At 37.8% G+C, this 21,861-nt stretch overlaps 1 protein-coding gene across 1 annotated transcript in view; it reads right to left on the bottom strand.

The window, feature by feature from the left end:
- The window catches only part of FBN2 (fibrillin 2), a 225,817-nt gene that overhangs the window by 160,363 nt on the left and 43,593 nt on the right, over positions 1-21,861 (bottom strand). Inside the window, exon 6 of the mRNA XM_024757148.1 lies at positions 3,985-4,182. Within this exon, the coding sequence (XP_024612916.1) occupies positions 3,985-4,182 (198 nt within the window). The remainder of the gene's footprint in view (positions 1-3,984; positions 4,183-21,861) is intronic.

The raw sequence follows: 21,861 nt of genomic DNA, 5'->3' as shown, positions 1-21,861 counted from the left end.
GTCAATGCAGACAGCCAAGATAAATTTGTGTTTAATAATTTATACTAATCAGATGAACCAAATCTCCTTTTCATTTTGTGCTATACAGAAGGCCTGCAAATAACATTCCACTGACAGCATCTTCCTCTCAGGATACACCTGAGGAACTAGCCATGCCTGCCTGGTTTCAGATAAGATTCAACTTCTCTACATGATTCATGTGCAGTCTGATTGAAGGACTAAATATTTCTGAATACTAATCCCATTTGACAAGAACAGGCACGAATACTTGTTTTGCAGGGACTGACTCAGGGTCTATACTGCTCTTTCTTTATTTAAGTCCCTGTCTTGTGTCCTAGCTAGGTCCTGACTCTGTCACGTATGTCACAATTTCCATGCCTCTCACACTGCTTGGAATGGAGCAGAGGCCCAGCATCAGTCTATTACTATTGTCTATAATAAAGCAAAAGATGGATTTAAATAAGCAAATTTCTTCTGCCATACTTCCAGTTTTGAAACATCTGGAGTAGTTTAAAAGCCTAATTTCTAAAAATCAAGCAACATAAATTAATAATTATACAAATGTTAATATATTAAAAAAAAATTTAAATATATTTGAAAATCTAAAAGACCCAAAGTCAAGTACTATTCTTAAATAAAATACCCTTCTAATTAGAGTGAATGTGTAAGATAGTAAAGATTTAAAAAGAAGAACCTATTTGTAAAAAAATAATACAACATATGCACATGACAGTTTATGACATATATATTTAAAGTTTGTGGATATTCTTGGAAAAGAGCTTAATGCCACTTTTATTACCTTTAATTCACTCATTTTTATGCTAGCTTAAATTTTAAGGCTTATGTGAGCCAACTTTAGTCCTTCAATGTTTAATAAAATGAAGAATGTACAAGACTAAATGTAGATTAGACTTAGGCATAAGGGCTAGAACTGAAATGCTCTATATATGAAAGAAGTCAAGAATCATTATGATTGACCTCATAGTACCCTAGGAAGGTATACTTTTCTGACACTGCTTATTTGAGTACAGAAAGTCATGACAGCAACAGTGAAAAGTAAAAAAATTTACTAGTTTCCTCACAGCTTAGTTCTTTTTTTTTTTTTTTTTGCGGTACGCGGGCCTCTCACTGTTGTGGCCTCTCCCGTTGCAGAGCACAGGCTCCGGACGCGCAGGCTCAGCGGCCATGGCTCACGGGCCCAATCGCTCCGCGGCATGTGGGATCTTCCCGGACCAGGGCACGAACCCACGTCCCCTGCATCGGCAGTCGGACTCTCAACCACTGCGCCACCAGGGAAGTCCCACAGCTTAGTTTTTTTAAAGTGTCATCTTAATTTTCTGTTGGCCCTCATTTTCCACATTTATTTGGTTTACTACAAGACCTTATTTCATCCCCTCCTAAGCCATAGATAAATAATTCACTAATTGCATCAGCTACAGGATAATTTTATATTTAGAACTTCAGAAATGTCCTCCCTTGGCTAATATAAACCATGTTTTAAAACCAATATTAAACTGGCTATCATCTACACAGCTGAAATTTATTTTTAACTCCACAAAAATTTTCAGTTACACTATAAAAAAGATCACTATTATTAAAAAAAAGTCTGACATGTGTGTACCATGTTTTATTATCTTATATTTTTACACCCTATTATCTTCCAAATTAATTTGGCAGAGTATTTGGGAAACAGTCTAGGAATTTAAAGGAAAAAATGAAATCACAGTAAGATGGAGTCTTAAAATAGCCTGAACTGAGGATTAGTGTTTAATTGAGAACTTTCTGACGATGCCATGATTTTGAAATAAAGCAGAACTTTTTCAACTTTTCCAGACCTTTTAACAATGTGGCAAATTTCATTTTGCTCCTGTAGCTGTATTAATCCATTATACTCTTGGGCAAATGGAGCCCAAAACTTATCTCTACTACATAAACAAATTCAAACAAATAAGCCTTCAGACATTACTCAATCCTGAAGGACATTCAGGAAGTTTGAGATCAGATCACACACTTTTTGTAATTGTGTTCAGAAAAACTAGGCCTCTCTGACAAAATATCAAGGTAAAGAAGCCTAAGTACAAATATAGAAGATGAGGAGAGTCAATAATTTGCGATGTTTTGGTTGAAATTGAGGGCTTTTCTCAACCTGGACTATTTCTACGAAACAGTGGTTTTTGGAAGTATTTTAATATCAATTCCATTTATTAATTCAAAAGATATTTACTGAGTATCTACTGCATGTTAGAATGCCTCAGAGACATTAATGAATAAAACAGATTTCTGCCCAAATGGAGCTTACATTCTATCTGGGGGACAGTAAAAGCAATAAAGACCATAAGCAAGTGCGTTAGAAGGTGATAAGTGCTAGAGAATAAACAAAAATTATTACTCTGGTAAATCTAGTCAGTATTAATCTAGTAGATCTATACAGCGTTTTATCTTTAATAGTAATCCATTAAATTACATAAAGTATACAGTAATCTATACCTAACCTAGGAATTCTATGTAGTATGGTAAATACTATATACTATATAGTATAGTGTATCTTTTATAGAAAAAACTTGCTTTATCAAAAACTCTATAGAATCATACCGATAATCATATCAATGATTTAGAATGTTATTATCCATAGTAAACAACAGATTAAAAATGACATTTAACCCAAACTTCATATTTGTTGTGGTTGGTATTAATCCAAGAGACAAAATACTCACAAAACCATTCTACGTCCACAGCTGACAAGGCTTTTACATGCAAGTAAACATAAAGTTGTGAATCTGCTGGGTTATATGGTCATCTCCTGGGTATCCCGGTAGTTTTGATTTGAAAAGAGTTTAGATACGGATCATTTTTTAAACTACCTTTTATAAAACTACAAAACTAGCACAAATCTTTGGAGGCCACTATTGGAGATACACTTACCAAATTACACAGAGCACTCAGATTTTATTATTCAATGGATTGAGGTTATATACAGGCTCCCCACACTAAAATTTTCATTTGGGTTTTAGGGCACTGGCCTGGTTTTCTGCAATATACCATTTACATGGGCTGGATAGGTAACCTCTCTACCTCTGACACTGGTTACTAACATCAGTTTGAAAGATTTCACATCTAACTTTGTACATGATTTAATTAGAACAAAAAAACCTGACTCTCATAAGTATGAGTAACATCATTTCTGTGAATAATACAAAAGTACTTTCCAGTTTCCTGTGACCCTACTACCATTTGAAAGCTCATTATGGCACTCTGTTCCAAGCTCTAAAAACGTGTTTAATCCATATGATGTCAGAGAAGTTGCCAAAAAAGGCTAAGAATCATGGTGGCTGAAAAGTAATTATCCAGTTAAGTATTTAACAATTTCCGGCTATTTGGTTTAAAGTTTATGGTTGTAGCATCCTCAGGGCCCCAATCTAGCCCTGATATGTGGTTAGGAAGATTGCCTGGAGACAAGATTGTAACCAACTGGTTATAAGCTCAGAAATAACTACAGTCATGGATGGAGTTAATACTTTGTCTCTGAAGACACTATTAATAACAATACCAGACGGCTCACTTCTCCCTGTCACCTGGGTTCAGGTTCTTATATGTTGAATGAGATTGGAAAGACAGAAAAAATGTGTCACCTGGGTATTTACATATGCAAAGTTTGAGGGGCTGTAGCAGGGAGTATGTAGCACCATCTGGATGAAGACATGGAATGGCTTATCCTGACGGTATTGAATATTTTTAATTGTATTTTAAAATTTTTCCCCAGTTTTTCGTACTTTTCATATGTCTCTTCTCTTTTTTGGTCAATTGAAAAATATTTATTAGGTGGCTAGAAGGTAAGCCATCTCTAGTCAGGCTTGCTGATGGGGCTCCTCTTGGAAACAGTATTGGGTTAAAGGTTCCCATCCACAGTGCCAGATTCTCCAAGAGCACTGAAAGGAGCCCAGACACATGGGTGACTCTGTGCACACAGGCTGAAGGCTAACTCACCTTGGCAAGCTCCAGTGCGGATGTTGGGGATGAAGCCCCGCCGGCAGGGCTGAGGCTGGGCGGGACACATCTCACAGGGGTGGCCCCAGGCCCGTCCAATGGTGGCACAGCACAGAGTCTTTGTGCAGACAATGCCTGTCAGCTGCCCTTGGCACATCTGGTTGTTGACCTGAGTGAAACATGGGCCTGTCCTGTAATCTGGAATGTGAAAGAAGACAGAAAGACAGGTTTTATGATCACACACCAATCTTACACCAGGACCTCCAAATACATAAAACAGAGACTCTTCTGATGAAAACATTGCACAACAAAAGGCCAATGTGTTTGATTTTGAAAATTCTTAATTTTTCAATATTGAGAAGTGCATTACAAGAATTCAATGTATTCTACCCTAGACACTGTAAATAGATGGCTCAAGGGTTGTGTCTGGGACACAGATGTGTTTTCTTGGCCGCCTAATGTTTTAAAAGAATTTAAATGAGTATCCAACATTTTTAAATGGGGAAATTTCACATGAAATTTATATTTCTGGCTTTTCTTAAAAAGTTGGAAGTTCTGCCCATGCTAGGCCTGATATGTTGCATGGCAGTAGTGGAGTGAAGGGTGTCCCCTCTATGACAGCACCGCCACAGCCACCCAGCCCTCTTCACTCACTGGTGTGCGTCACCTGTGCCCTGATGGCACCTGCTTTAATGGCTCCTCTTTACCTAGAAAAATTTCTTCTTTCACTAGGTGGTCAAGAGTTCAGAAAATCAAAACAGAACCAATGAAGATATACCCTTCCATATCACATCTATATTTGGGCAGTCCAGAATGTCTATAATCATTTAGTTCTAACAATTGATTTCTGTTTCCTTGTCAGTCTGTTTAGTTCTATGTGTAGCTCAGCTTGGAACACAGTACTAATAAGGCCCATGGTCATGGATTCTTTCCAAGTTAATATTATATGATCTCTATTCTCTAGAAGATGATTGTACAATTGTCCAGCTCGGTTATGATGATGATAAAAACGTTAGCAAATGTGTGTCACTTATGATCTACACGCAGACTCTTCTATGAATATTAAGGACAGCTATTATGACCCTTGGGTCACAAAGTGGTTCATGGACCAGCAACATATGCATCACTCAGGAGCTGGTTAGAAATGCAGACTGAGGCCTCATACCAGACACACTGACTTAGAATATGCATTTAACAAGATATTTAGGAGATCCATACACACCTTAAAGTTTAAGAAGGACTGATCCAGACTACAAGCAACTTGAAAGCTGCGCATTTCTATTATATCTCTCTCTTCCTGCTATAATTTACTTAAATGACTCTTTAAGATGATCGGGGGCTTCCCTGGTGGCGCAGTGGTTGAGAGTCCGCCTGCCGATGCAGGGGACGCGGGTTCGTGCCCCGGTCTGGGAAGATCCCACGTGCCGCGGAGCGGCTGGGCCCGTGAGCCATGGCCACTGAGCCTGCGCGTCCGGAGCCTGTGCTCCGCAACGGGAGAGGCCGCAGCAGTGAGAGACCCGCATACCACAAAAAAAAAAAAAAAAAAAAAAAAGATGATCGGTATATGTATATTATTTTAAGCAGAACTGAATTATTAATGGATTTTTAATTTGTTGCTTGTGTTTTGAAAGACACAGAAAATCAGAGAAAGGTCAGTTTCCCGAAGACTGACCAATTAAATGATTAACATTTGTTATAAAATTACAACAGAAATATGTGAAAAAGTTTTTCCCCCATTTACAGAGATTTGTACGCATACAGTTTATTAACTCTTGGGAATGTAAGAGGATAGTCAGGATTTCCTGATAAGCCTTAATGCGAATGACATAATTCCATTTGAAGGGGAAAGCCAGAACAAGTTTATTTCAGATTTTTGTAAGAACGAAACAATGTTACATTCCATGGAAGAACAGTCAATAATGTTGGTAAGATTTTTATGAAAAACTGTTACTGCGAAATATCAAACTTGGATATAATTTAACATTCAAAATGCTAAACAAGAACAACTTAGATATCATCTAAATGCTACAGTATGACAAAAATACACCTTAGAGCCACATAAAATTTCTGTTTCTTAATGAAGAATGAGGCTTTGTCAGATACAAGAACATTTTAAAAGTTCAATATAAAGGGAAAAAATCTAAAATAGGTAACTTTTTTAGCAAGCTGGCTTAACATTCTGTTACTCTGCAACTGAACTTCAACAAAAATAGCTCATTTTAATCCATTACACAAGAACAGATGTGCTGGCTGCAAATCGCGTTTTTGAAGAAGACAATCTTTGTATTATACATGTAGATATGTCAACCTTGTAAAGAAGCATGCTTCCCATACCACAAATTGCCAGGTCATAAATTTTTCAAACCCACTCTATTGTCCTTCAGGCAACACGTTATTTTGCCATTTTAAATAAATATTAGACTTACGATAAATTGTATCACGTTCTGAACAAGTAGGGAAAAGCCTACTTTTCACCAAGTCTCTTTTTCTGTTTTTTTTTTTCATAGATTCATGCATATATACCTACGTTCACATTCTGTACCCTTTTAGGATTCCCAGAGAGAAGCCTGCATAGCCTCTCTCATAATCTCATTCTTAAGTAAACCAGTTTGTCAGGAAATGCCTTCCTTCTAACTACAGCACCTTCTTAAAATTATGTCCTCTTAGTCTGATCTTCTTGGAGAAGAGGACTATCTTGACAAGGATAGCTGTTTGTCCCTGCAAATGACCTTGCATGTTAAAGGCCCTAATTAAGCCAACCCCAGACTCCCTTTCCCGGGAACAGAGTTTACCACTCCTTATTTCTTCTGCCTGTATTTCCCTTCATTAAGACTGTGCTTCAGAATCTATTTTCTTACATGGTTACACTTTGCTTTCTGGTTGGCAAGTGATTACCTTAAAATTTAAACTTACAATGTAACCTATTTATTCCAGAATTACTCACATGTAAAATGTGAACAAATATTAGATACTGAAAAGAGATTTAAATTTCCTGATCAGATTTAAAAACATTCTGTCCCAGACATTACTAGCATTTTAATTATGGTCAAAGAGTACTAAGAGACCTTAATTAAATGTTATGATTGGCCACACACTCATCAAGTTTTCACTTCAGGTAAAATATTATTGTACACCATGCTAACCATTCATAGGTAAGGACATACTTGCAGTGTGTTAAAGGAGTAAACTGCTTAACACTTGGTATGCTGGAACCAGTGGGTTGGAAACCGATATTTTCCTCATTACTATATGACCAAGAAAATTTTGTTAAAAATTATCCTGTGAAACACAAATGTTGCTATTTTGATTTTCAAATATCTAACTGCAATACAGTATATTAATTGGCTTTATATAATTTCACTTTTATTCACATTAAGCAATTGGTACAATTAGCAAACTCATCAAAAACTTAAATTCGTTAAGGTATAACTTATACATCTGTTTTAAATGTATAAACTATTCGGTATATAACTATTTAAATGTATAAACTATAAGGTATTACTATTCATCTGTTTTAAATGTACAATTCAATGATTTTTCATAAATTTTATTGAATTGTGCAACCATCACCACAATCCAACTTTAGAACATTTGCATCACCCCAAAAAGATTCCTTGTGCTCATTCCCAGCCCCCATCAACCACTAATCTTTCTGTCACTATAAATCTGCCTTTTCTGGACAATTTCATAGAAATGGAATCATATGATATGTGATCTTTCTTGTCTGGCTTCTTTTGGTTAGCATAACGTTCTTGAGGATCATCCATGCTATGGCATGGGTCAGTACTTCAATCCTTTTTACTGCTGAATAATATTCCACTATATGGATATACCACATCTGATAACCAACCAGTGGCCTTTTGCTGGGCCGTACAGTGAGCACATGTTTAACTTTTAAAGAAACTGTCAAACTGTTTTCCAAAATGACTTCATGGTTTTATATTCCTACCAGTAATCAGTGAGAATTCCAATTCCTCCACATCCATGCTAATATTTTCTAGTTTCTATCTTTATTATTATAGCCTATGTTACCATTTTACTTTAAATAAATACAATTGAATATAGTTGGGAATTTTGCTATATTTCACAAGTCCTCTTAATATAACTAGAGATGCTAAACAGTGATAGCTAACCGAAGATGAGCATTATTGTCATATGGACAACCAGACAACCTTTGCAGAGGTTTCCAGAAGGTAAAGACAAAAACAGGTCTGCTGGGGATTTGGGATTGAGGGAGAAATTATTTATTTATTTATTCTTTTTTTTTTTTTTGCTTATTTATTCTTTTTGTTTTGTTTTGTGGAAGAGATGAGGATTACTAAAAGTCAATGGGAATGACCTAGTTGAAAGGGAGGGTTTCTGATTACCATAGAGAATAATAATTTCTAGTATAAGACCCCTAAGGAGTCAGGCTGAGAATGAAACCAGAATTTTTGTGGAGTTATCCTTAGACAGGAGAAGAAAAGCACGTTCTTGTAACCCAAGGGAGGAATGGCAGGCTGCACAGAGATGTAGGCATGTTTATATAGTAGAGGAAAATGAGCAATGTCCTCTCAGATATCTTCTCTTTTCTTTGTAAAACAGGAGGTGGGACAGTAGGTCTTTGGCAGAGGTTAGCTGGGGTATCAGATCTCGGAGGCTAACTGAGATGGACACTGCAGATACCAAGAGAGGGAGCTGACCTGAGAATCCAGCAGATTCCCAGGTGACAACAGCACCTCTCTGTGGTGGAAGAATAAGATGAACTTATAACGGGACCCATGTGTCTGTTTTGTGACTTTTTCCAACAGCTCTAGGCAGCTGAGAAGCTCACTCAGAGATAAGCATTCATCTAGGATTAGGGTTTTGTCTGTCAGAGAAGAAAAAAATTCAGAATGGCAAGGGGGTGTAAGGTGTTGTTAGACATATTTTGAAATTATAGACTACGGAATCTAAGCTGGATGAGCTGGGAAGTGAAAAAAGGAATGGATTTACAGATTAAGAAGTGGGAGAAAGCAGTAAGATCAATAGACTAGGTGTCCCCAAGAAGCCCCACATGAGGCGGGATATTAGTCACAGTGATAGCAATACATCAGCTGTCCATGTGGCTGTAGTAGTATTTATTTAACTGTCCGCAGAACGCAGTTAAGGTTCACAACTGCACAGATGTACACTCCATAATTTAGGAAAGCTACCCACAACCACTGTAATGTAAATGACATCCCCTGGAGTTGTGCAGTCAAATAATCCCATAAAGATATCCAAAATTCCATTCATCCCCACTTTAGTACACAAATAATTGCCTGATCCCAGAAGGTGTATGAAAATATGTGAGATTTCCCATCAAGCTGCACAGTCTTTGGACTTAAGCAAGAAGGCATTTCCATTCTTTCCATTCTCAGGAACCAAAGAAATACAACATGCAATCAAGTGATCGTCTTGTGTGGGAGCTGCAGACATGAGTGAGTACAATGAAGAACTATGGAATGTGTATAATCTAAGTCTAATGATCCTGGCCATATGACAGCCTCCTTTGAGTAATGGAGTTTTTGACATAGCAATTACAAATAAGGTTTAGTGCATTCCATTATGGTTCTAATTGAGAATCTATCTAGTCAGTCTGCCAGCCGAAATATCTGATCACAGATATAACTGGAGCATGCAGAGAAGGCAACCACTCTAATTATAGTTTCCTTAGTCTCAATAAAATTTGCCTAAATGTCTGCTGGTCCAGAATTCATTCCGGGTCTAAATATTCAGAGTTAAGTAAAGTGAAATAAGATAGCGATTATCTTCCATGATGGAAAAACATCTGTCATCCTCAGGAAATTTTAGAATTAAGTACAGAAATGTTTAAGAGAATCAAAGCCATTAATTTAATATTTTTGCTTTTAGGAACTTGTGCAAAAATTATGTACCTGTAATGTTTAATAGCATCTTGCCCATTCCATTAGATTGCCTTGTAACCACAGTTTAAAAGAAATAATTATGTAACTTATTTAGAGTTGTGATTTTTATGTTAAAATGTGACTGTACTTATACACACAACGGGATCATTTAAGTGAACTTCAGATTTTTATAAATTTGTAAGTTTGTGTACTTAGACATTTAGATTTTAATTAGGTTTATGAGAGTAACTTGAGTACTTACAAAGGTTTTTAAGTTGCACAACTGAAGTACTTAAGGGAGATATTAGGTGTACTTAATATATTAAAGCAGTTTAAAAGGTAGGGAGGTGTTTCATTAGCTACATATGAAAATGGGACCAAATACTATTTAAAGACCTCTTAAAGTGACTACTAAAATCTGCTAAACTTATTAGTAGATGAGTGATATTTATACGCTGAATTTGAAAGCTCAAGGAATATACGCTAAAGAACTGAAAGCAGGGATCTGAAGAGATATATGCACAACCATGTACACAGCACCATTATTCACAATAGTCAAGAGGTGGACACAACCCATGTGTCCATTGACTGATTAATGAATAAACGAAATACATACAATGGAATACTATTCAGTCTTAAAAAGGAAGGAAATTCTGACACATGCTACAACATGGGTGAACCTTAAGGACATTATTCTGAGTAAAGCAAACCAGCGACAAAAGGAAAAATACTGAATGATTCCACTTTCATGAAATGTCTACAGTAGTCACATTCATAGAGACAGAAAGTAGAATGGTGCTCGTCAGAGGCTGGAGGGTAAATGGGGAGTTAAGTGTTTAATGGGTTTAGTTTCAGTTTTGTAAGACAAAAAAGTTCTGTGGATGGATGGTGGTGATGGTAGCACAACAATGTGCATGTATTTAATGTCACTGAACTGTACACTTAAAAATGGTTAAGATGGTAAGTTTCCCATTACGTGTATTTTACACAATTAAAAAATATTTTTAAAAAGCTCCCGGGGCTTCCCTGGTGGCGCAGTGGTTGAGAGTCCGCCTGCCGATGCAGGGGACACGGGTTCGTGCCCCGGTCCAGGAAGATCCCACATGCCGCGGAGTAGCTGGGCCCGTGAGCCATGGCCGCTGAGCCTGCGCGTCCGGAGCCTGTGCTCCGCAACGGGAGAGGCCACATCAGTGAGAGGCCCGCGTACCGCAAAAAAAAAAAAAAAGCTCCCAGAATGACCAGGGTTTTGAAAGTATACTTAAAAAAGCAAACCTGAATTTTTAACACCAAAACAAATAAACTTTGAGTCTTTTTCATATACAGAGTCACCACTGAGGGCACTGAAACATCCCCCTTCCACACTGCTCACCTGCTTTGGGATGGATATTTATGCTGTTTACAACTGAGCACAAGTGCACACAGTGCTGCATGGGTCTTCTTCACTGCATAGCTTGGCAGATTTTCTGTAAGGTCATTTCCGAGGTCTGGAATTGGTGGGTCAAGTAGCCAGTTTGAAAAATATTACGGAATTGCTCTCTGAATAGGTGGTACCAATTTACACTATTATTTCCTCACACTCCTTCCAACACTGAGTAGAAGCAAACGGTTTAATTTTTATTAATTTAATGAGTGAAAAATGGTATCTCATTGTTTCCCTGACTCATTGTCCCTACTTATTGACAATCAAGAGAAGAAAATTAACTCTGTGGCAGGCACTTTATAATGACCCTTTCTATAAACTATCTCACTTTATTTTGATGCGCTAACAAAGTATTTTTGTCATTTTTACACATGAAAAAACTAAAAATCAGACATTAAGTTATATGTGAAGAATCAAAGAGCTGGTAAAAAGAAATGTATGGATACCAAGGGGGAAAGGAGAGGGGAATGGGAGGAATTGGGAGATTGGGATTGACACATATACATTACTGATACTATGTATAAAATAGACAACTAATGAGAACCTACTGTATAGCACAGGGAACTCTACTTAATACACTGTGGTGACCTAAATGGGAAGGAAATCCAAAAAAGAGGGGATATAGGTATACGTATAGCTGATTCATTTTGTTATACAGTAGAAACTAACACAACACTGTAAAGCAACGATACTCCAATTAAAATTAATTTTAAAAAAAAGTGAAGCTGACATTGGACTTGGCCATCCACTTCATACCAAAGCACTGCACCATGCACGACGGCATTCATGAGACCCCGGGAGTGAACATCCACAGTCTCAGCTTTTGGTAGCTTTGCCTTCTCCTAACAGATCAAAGTCCTTTAGCATTTAAATGAATATTGTCACCACTCCACAAATGCCTCCTCCCATCCAATGTACAATCTCCTAATTCCCAATGAGCAAGCCTGGTCTTGCTTTGTTTCTGATTTCTCCCAAAGATGAGTCTCCATCTAGCCAGATTATGTTAGGGACAAATTCTCTCTCTTACACTGAGAGAAACATTAAAGACTTTGCTTCTGCAAATAGATGAGTAACTATTTTAATTACCACAGTTGCATTGCATTTTGTTTCTAACATAATATCGTTATTTAATATTTCAGTGGAATGTGGACTCAGCAAATAAGGACCCCTTTCACCACCCTCTACATACAGTCCTTCAAAGCACAAGGCTACTGCTGACATCAAAGAGCACTTGAAGAATGAAGAGGCAGGAAAGATAATTAGGTACTGGCCAGTGATGCAAACAAAATTGCTATCTTTGATGTCACGTTTCATAAGGATGAGGGCCATCAGAGATGTGGTCCTAAAACTCATGGCCTATGAACTTAAAGTGCACTCTCCCAAGAGCAAAGCCAATTAACTTACTTTAAGGACGACAAAAATTGCTTAAGATTATAAACTAGTAAGATTATTTAAGCAGAAAGATATTGTCACTTCTGAAAAAGAAAGTTAAAAAGACAAAAATATGTTGTCATGAGTTAATAAGGGAACCACAGACATAAATGATTAACACAGAAGATGGATAATATGCAAGTCAAATCAACAAAGTACCAAATTTTATGGTAGCTAAGAAAAACCTATAGTATAATTAAGTAAGCCTGAATAATTTCAGGGAAAAGTAATATGGGCTCACAAACATTTATCCATTATCAATAAACTCAGAAACAGAATCAATGGAAACCAGTGTTTGAACAGACCTTATACATCCCTTGCACCAAATACAATGAGGTCACAAGACTGGATTAAAGCAGCAGTGAATAAAATATTAGGCACAGTTTGATGACAGAGTCTTTATGTAATAATATGGATGCAATGTTTATTGTGGCCTCTCCCATTGCGGAGCACAGGCTCCGGACGCGCAGGCTCAGCGGCAGTGGCTTAGCTGCTCTGCGGCATGTGGGATCTTCCCAGACTGGGGCACGAACCCACGTCCCCTGCATCGGCAGGCGGACTCTCAACCGCTGCGCCACCAGGGAAGCCCTGTACTGTTTTCTTTCTGAAATTTCTGCCTAAATCAACTCCTCCTGAGCCATGTAGGCAGCTATATACATGCACTGAGTCAACCAAACGTCATAAATCACAGCTTTCCCAGGAAACATGTCGCAGTATATGACTGGAAAACCAAAGCCCTTCTCTATGATTCTGCCCTGACATAGAACTTCCAGTATAACATTTAACCAGCCAGGGCGGGGCTGGGATTTCTCCTGAGAAGAGAGCAAATGCCATGTGATCCATTTAATGGGGTTTTAACTATTTGGGAGTTTTAGGGAAATGCTGAAGAGCAAAAAAGACCATAGGTCATAAGGCCTTCTAAAAGGACACAGGTAGCATCTATCATTAGATCCATTTGACTTGCAAAGGGGGAGGCCCTTCCTCTGGGACTAGCCACATGAAGAACAGCAGAGAGTCCCCAGACCCTGCTGGCAGGGGTGGTCCAGCATGGGTGGTGGTCTACACTGGTAAAGTGATTCATTCCTGGCTCTCTGGTTGGAGCCTATACCTGTTCCTCGTACATCAGGACCAGGAGAGGCTCAAGAGCAAAATATGCCCCTGTGACCTCTCAGCAGGAAGGTTACAGTACTAAAATTGCAGCTCAGTAAAATAAAAAAGGACTATATCTTACACAGCCTGCAAGTTTGTAACCGCTGGAGAAACCCAGGTAGCTTGACTGGTATAGGTATTAAGGGAATTTGCTTCATGAATAGACAAACACATATTAAAAGACTAAAGTCTTTTTTTGGTTCAAGAAAGTAAACCCTTTCAATATTCAGACTCAACCGAAGAACAGAAAAACAAGCGGTCACTGTCTCAAGCTAAATTAGTTGTCTAGAAGATCAGACAGAAGAAATAGCTTACAGCACAGAGCAAAATGTCTAAGAAATTAATATAATAAGTAAAAGATGAGACTTGGAAGACAGAGATTGAAGACAAGAATGTAAATAATATGAATTCCAAAAAAAGATTTAAAAAAAAACAGTAGAAAATAAAGAAATAATAGGAAAAAAAGAATTCCTAAGCTTAAGTGAAAAGTAGCTTTACATCTTTTGGTCACAGGGTAAAGTAAGTCAGAAAGAGAAAAACAAATATTGTATAATATCCCTTATATGTGGAATCTAGAAAAAGGATACAAATTAACTTATTTGCAAAGCAGAAATAGAGACACAGACATAGAGAATGGACATATGGATACCAGGGGGAAGTGGGGGTGGGATGAATTTGGAATTGGATTGACATATACACACTACTATATATAAAATAGATAACTAATGAGAACCTACTGTATAGCACAGGGAACTCTATTCAATGATCTGTGGTGACCTAAATGGGAAGGAAATCCAAATAAGAGGGAATATATGTATACGTACAGCTGATTCACTTTGTCGTACAGCAGAAACTAACACTGTAAAGCAACTATACTCCAATAAAAATTTAAAAAATAAAAATAAATTGCTCATAGAGTCCTAGACAAGAATAATGGGAAAAAAAGATATATTAAAAAAAGCCTCACGAAATCTCTGAATATCTGAACCTTAAGACTAAAAGGAAAAAAAAATCTTTCCATCTCTAGGAAGAAAGAACAGGCTATCTACAAAGAAGATGGACTAGCCTAGCATTAGTCTTCCCATTTGTAGTATAGAGAGTTAAAATACAGTGAAACAACATTTACAGGTTATTAATTTATAATTTTTGAGAAAGGATTCTTGAAACGAAAGAACTATATGGTAAGACAGTAGCCTACAATAATAATGTCTGGAATTGGGGAATAGGAGAGGTACTTGCCATAATGAGAACTTGGAAATAAATTATTCCTAAGATCTCAACTTGGGACTGGGAGATGTGAACAAGTAAAATGTCTAGGAATGAGAGGAATAGGGTTTTTGTTTGTTTGTTTGTTTTTTTTTTGTGTTTTTTTTGTCGTACGCGGGCCTCTCACTGTTGTGGCCCCTCCCATTGCGGAGCACAGGCTCCGGACGCACAGGCTCAGCGGCCATGGCTCACGGGCCCAGCCGCTCCGCGGCATGTGGGATCTTCCCGGACCGGGGCACGAACCCGTGTCTCCTGCATCGGCAGGTGGACTCTCAACCACTGCGCCACCCGGGAAGCCCCAGGAATAGGTATTTTTTAATTTCTATGCCACAGAACTGTTGTAAGAGAGGAACAGATGTTTCCATACAACGGTAATCACTAGTTTAAAGAATATAGAATTTCTTAATTAAGGAAGAAGGGTAGTGGAAGCAGAAGGGTGAAATGTAAGTGATTAAGCCAAAAATGATAGCAAAGGGGAAAAAAGGAAAACTACAAAATATAATGACTTTTATACATAAAGTAAAATGATGGAAATAAACCAAATATACTGAAATCTCAATAAACACAAACATGCTTAGTTTTTAATCAAACAAAAAATCATTTGTAGATCTTATTAAAATAAGAAAATTTAGCTCTATTCTGTCTATAAGAAAACCATCAAAATGAAATGATACAAAGAGTAGAAAACAGGACAAAGAAAAACCAGGGAAAACATAAATGATATAAAGCTGAAGTAGTAATAATCAGTATCAAATAGAATGGAATTCAGGCACAAAAAGCAATATCTGAGTCCAAAAAAGCATATTTACTTAAGGTTGAAAATTACAATTCATTAAGAGGATATAAGATTTATACACTAAAACTATAATGAAATATCAATAGCAAAGTTTCAGTAAAACAAGCGTAAAGTTATGAGGAATCTTTTCAAATCTGACAGAATAGACAAAAAATAAATAGGGATACAATCAAAAAGCTTGCCTCCATAGGTGGACTTACAATTTTGTACCATATAAACAAAGAACGTGATTTTTTTTTATTTTTATGGGACATTGATTAAGGTGATCAAATACTTGGTCATAAGCACACCATCATTTCAGTGAAATTCAATACAACCTCGGGGAGTTACACTGAATATTTTCTCTTCCACAGTGTGAAAGTCTGAATCAGCTCCTTGCATAGGAGGATTTTAAGTAATGGGGCTGATGACATTCACCAGAAAAGAATACCTTGTGTTTTTTTTTTCTTAAAGGGATCACAACCAACTTTTTAAACTGCAGAATCTGTGACATGAAAAAGTACTTTAGAGAAAGAAACTTTAGCAGTTATAAATTTCATACCAATGTGGTTTGTTATAATCTGTAACTGTGCTGTCCAAAACAGTAGCCACTAGCCACATGTGGCTCTCTAAATTTAAACTTTATATTTAAATTAAATAAAACAAACATTCAGTTCCTCAGTCACACTAGCCACATGTCAAGCGCTTAAGAGCCACATGCGGTTAGTGGCTACCATACTGGCAGCACAAAGAACATTTCCATCATCCCAGAAGGTTCTACTGATGCACACAGGAGTAGCTGTCTCCCAACACCATGAGGAAACAGAGAATGAGACAGCCTTTGGCGTTGAGGCAACAGTTCTTTAAGGTTATGTTTGAAGCTATAAATCATTCCCATCCTTTTTCAGTGCCTACCATGAAGTTTGTGCAGTACATTATGCCCATCATTTAAAGTTATCTGTACAATAACTTTATTTGGTTGGCATAAATAGCTTTTCTATACAGATGATGACAGTAGGCTCAGACAGGTTAAAGAAAATAAAATAAAAATTAAATAAAATTGCCCAGAGTCACAAGACAGTGCATAACAAAGCCAGAATTTAAATGTCAAATGTATCTGACCCCCAAACCCATGTCCTCAAGCACCACAATCTGCTACCTCTCAGTGGCATCATCGCTGGGGGGCAGTGTCCTGTGTTTGTTCAGTGGTTCTCACTCTGCATTAAATGCTCTTTACTGTAGACATTTATTTTTTTCCCCTGGTTTTAAGACTGTAATCCTTTAATTTAGCTCATAAGGGAAGTCTAGCTTACCAAATACTTCCCTGGACACTTTGATATGCCTCCAAAGAGAGCCACCATGTCTCAGATGGCTGCATGTCCAACTGGATTTAGCCTTTCCACTACTCTCAGTGAGCAAGTACTTCTCAGCTATGGAAATTCTCTTTCAGCAGGCACTCTGTGGCATGATGACCCAACCAACTTCAAGTCATACCAGCAGCTTCTCTTCTGTTCTCTGAGAAGGTGGACTATGAAGAAGTATCCCTTCAATGCTAAGACAGGCTGCAGTGCTGGAACTGTAGACATTGCTGGTCAAATGCCCAAGAAGCCACACACAGTATCTATAGAAGGCGAAACACTGCTCTGCAAACTTCCAAAATAATCTGCACTATTAGGTGCTGGGTTTTGCTGCCAGCTTCCCAAAAGGTTTCCAGACCATTCTAGAGGAGGCATAGAAAAGTATTTTGAGAACTGTATAGCATTATTTAAATTTTAATTATTTTCAATAACAACTTTTAAAGATAGAACACCCTTACAGATTATCTGATCATGTGATGAAGAGATGAGGAAATAAAGTCCAGAAAGTTTTGGCAACTAGCCCCAAGTCAAAAGGATTTGATGTAACAGCTTGAGCCTCCTGATTCATTCTCCTGCAGTATTCAACATCAAATTAGAGGCTTACAGCTGATGGAATCTGGGGTGTCAAGGGCTTTTCATGACAAAATACACCCACTGAGTTGAGATCCAGAAATATGGTCTAACTCAATAATTCCCAAGATGTGGTCAATGGAACACCAGTTCCACAGAACATTTGGAGGATTTTGTCAAAAAAGAATTCTGGGGCTTCCCTGGTGGCGCAGTGGTTGAGAGTCCACCTGCCGATGCAGGGGACACGGGTTTGTGCCCCGGTCTGGGAAGATCCCACATGCCGCGGAGCGGCTCGGCCCGTGAGCCATGGCCACTGAGCCTGCGCATCCAGAGCCTGTGCTCCGCAATGGGAAAGACCACAACAGGGAGAGGCCCGCGTACTGAAAAAAAAAAAAAAAAAAATTCTGTGATCAAATATATTTGATTTAAATAAAGGAAAAATGTGTGTATGTGCAGGTGAGTGTGAAACTACATGATTTTCAGGAGCCCTCAGTGTACTTATGTGCATTATTAACTGCCAAGAGGAGGGTATAACAGGCAGTGTTCAAAATTTATTTGCTCATAAAATATTTTCATTCAACAGCATTCCTCGAGACTAGAGTGGGGGGCTTCCTGGGTGGTGCAGTGGTTAAGAATCTGCCTGCCAATGCAGGGGACACGGGTTCGAGCCCTGGTCCGGGAAGATCCCACATGCCGCGGAGCAACAAAGCCCACGCGCCACAACTACTGAGCCTGTGCTCTAGAGCCCACGAGCCACAACTACTGAAGCCCGTGTGCCTAGAGCCCGTGCTCGGCAACAAGAGAAGCCACCGCAATGAGAAGCCCGCGCACCGCAACAAAGAGTAGCCCCCAGCTCACTGTAACTAGAGAGCGCCCACACGTAGCAACGAAGACTCAACACTGCCAAAAATAAACTAGAGTGGGATGAAATAAATGCACTTTGGCAAACACTTATCTAACCTTATCAAAAGATGAGTCCTTTGTCGTATTCTCAAACATGACTGCCTGGAATAGATTTAATAAAACGGTATCTTTTGTGTAATTGGCTTTCCTCCAGATGACATCACTACTACTATAAATATCATGGAGAACTTTAGAAACTTATGACATGATTGTAGCATTCAAACTTTCTTAGCAGTTGCCAAACTATTGCCTAAACTGCTAATAATACTGAAATATTTATAAGTGATCATAGTTCAGAGGTTCTGTGTTTCCTTGCATTATTGTTCTATACATCAAAGATCACATCTATTCTTCTAAAGCCTAAAATCTGATGTCCCATAATCAGTGGAAAGCACACAGTCCCACATTCCTGTGTAGGATGTTGTCAGCAATGTGAGGAAATACACATATAAATAGTGATATGAACAGAGGTATAAAGTACGGTATAACTACTATAAATACATTATATACTTTTTACTGTTCTGACCATCAAAACAACACCATGACTTAGGTACTATTATTATGCCCATTTTAGGGATGAGCAAACCGAGGTACAGTGAAGTTAGGTAACTGGCCCAAGGTCACAAAGATAGTAAGTGGCTGAACCAGGAAAGAAAAAAAAGATGTGATAAAGAGTCACACAATTAGCTTTCTCACATTTCTTTTCAAAGCAACTGATGATAATGAGATAAAGTGTGTACACTTACTCCACACAGTATTGAGGTTTTCAAGCAGTTTATCTTCTACCTTGAAACCTTCAAAGGTGAACTGTCATATTTTGGGGCTCTAGCATTATATGCATATAGAAGCACTTAACACACTAATTAAGAGCACAGGATTGCAGTCAGACAGCTCTGGATTCACAACCATTCACCTATGCTTCACAAATTACTCACCTATAGCCTTGAGTAAGTTACTTTAACTCAGTTTCCTTATTTGTAAAAATGAGTATAACAAGAGAACTTTACTTAGAGCTTATGATGTGGATGTCAGCCTGTCATGAGATAAAAACTTCCAGTACTTAACACAGTGCCTGGCTTTTAATAAATGCGCAGCTGCTGGTGGCTGTTCTCATGACTGTGGCTATTGTGGCTATTAATAAACAATTTTAGAGCACTCTCTAGTTTACAGCACACTTTTCTATGCTTTATTTCATTACGGTCAATACAGTGACATTGCAAGGTGAAGGATGAGGGAAGCAGAAAAGCCTCCATCCACCTTTGTTCCTCATAATTATATATGGATACAATTTTCCTGGATGTGAAAGCTGGAAGAAACCACTTGTATGGATAGCAGGATCCTTCCAAGAAATAATATACTTCCTCACGGAGTTATTTTCTCTATTAAAGTTCCCTCTTTCCCAAAGATCTGTTTGGAATCAAAGCCAGGTTTCACAGCCTGAAAATTAATACTGTGCAGCCAGAAATAAATTATTTTGCAAAGAGAAATACCAGACCCACAGAATTTTACTCAGTGAAAAATAATCTCCCTTTTTACCTCGCCAGAAAGTACAATGGACAAATATAACAGCACAACGTTTATCCATTAATGTGGTCTGTAAAAGAAAGCACCCCTTTTGATTCCTGACTCCTAGCCATTATTCCAGCAGTACTGCTCCAGCCTGGCAACAAAAGCACCATCATCAATTTGTGATTAGCCATGACATTATCTGGTTTTCAGATTATCCATTTCTACCTGCAGCCTCTATCTCCTTGCCAGGAGACTATGCCTTGTGCCACTGAGAGCAGGCCCTCAGTAGGGAGGAATCATGGCACAGAATACAATGAGATTGTCAGCATCTGAGCTTATGGGAGAGGCTCTGACTGCCTAATGATGAAGATCAAAGAAAACCCCAGCTAAATGTCCACATGTTTCCAAACTTCACTAACATTCCAGATACAGAAACACGTCCTGACACTTAAGTAAATTTTAGAATTTCCAACCAGATGTTTGCTAGGTTAAGTATGTCTCTGATTGACTTCAAAAATTAGAAGATTATGATTCTTATTTTATATTATCTATTTATATCTTCTGTCGCTAATTAGTAAAGGAAATCAAACTTGAAATTTCCTACTAGAAAAAAACATCTTCCTCGAGTACTCACACATTTCATATTATCTTTTTTGGTATATAATATAAGCATTGTGCTTATCAGATTTCTACTCAGTAAGCAAGTTGTTCTAATTCCTGGGTCATTACAGAATGTTTGTCATAATATATAGACAGGAAGTAATAAACCCCATAGGGTTTCCTTAATTAATCATACATTTTGAGGGCAACTAAACTGTTTAACAAAAGGGCTCTATTTTAATTCCTCATAAATTTGAATAGTTGAGATGGATTTATAGAGTTCATGAAAATCACGGTCAAAAGATATGATGAGCTATGTAGGGAAAATGTGAACATATTTGGCTCTTTCTGCCTCCAAACCTATTTCCCGTTTAGGAGAAAGCTCTATTGTGTGAGTTTTGGTGGGAGAAATGATGCAAAGGTACATATTCAGAAATCTGTCTCAACAGCAGGAGGACAGGGGAGGCATCAAAGGACTAACTAGGTACTAACCGGCCAAGAACTCAGCTGATTTTTCTGCTGTCAGCTCCCCTTGGCTCTTACCTAGTCTCCAAGTTTCCTTCTCTAGACTGCCCATATATTCTATATCTACCCTTTCCATTACATACAATTTGCTATTATTTTTAATTAAATGAGCCAAATTTGGTTTTTGTGTTTTGCAGTTAAGACCTCTAACTGTTTCAGGTAGCACGCTATTCATCGTGGAAAATATTAAATAAAGTTAAATATGTTAACTAAAATTTAAGACTCCACATAATTTTTTCCATCTGTACTCTTGTAGGTAGGATGTGAAGTTCATGGGCCGCTATCATTCTTTGCAGGGACGTCCCTGTTCTGATTAGAATTTTAGAACATTGCTATATTAATAATATGCCCTGGAGCTCCAAATTTTTAATCATTCCCATGTCACCTGCAAATATTAATAATTAAGATATTTAAATGATGCTTAACCCTTAAAAGGTACACATGCTTGTTTTAGTAAAGATTCTTCAAAATCATTATAATGTGAAAACCTGCTCTTGTCTAATT

The sequence above is a fragment of the Neophocaena asiaeorientalis genome, unplaced genomic scaffold, assembly GCF_003031525.2.
Source record: "Neophocaena asiaeorientalis asiaeorientalis breed wild unplaced genomic scaffold, Neophocaena_asiaeorientalis_V1.1 scaffold149, whole genome shotgun sequence".
Classification (NCBI taxonomy): Eukaryota; Metazoa; Chordata; class Mammalia; order Artiodactyla; family Phocoenidae; genus Neophocaena; species Neophocaena asiaeorientalis.
Note: the sequence above shows the minus strand (reverse complement) of the source record. Positions and strands in the feature narration are given on the sequence as shown.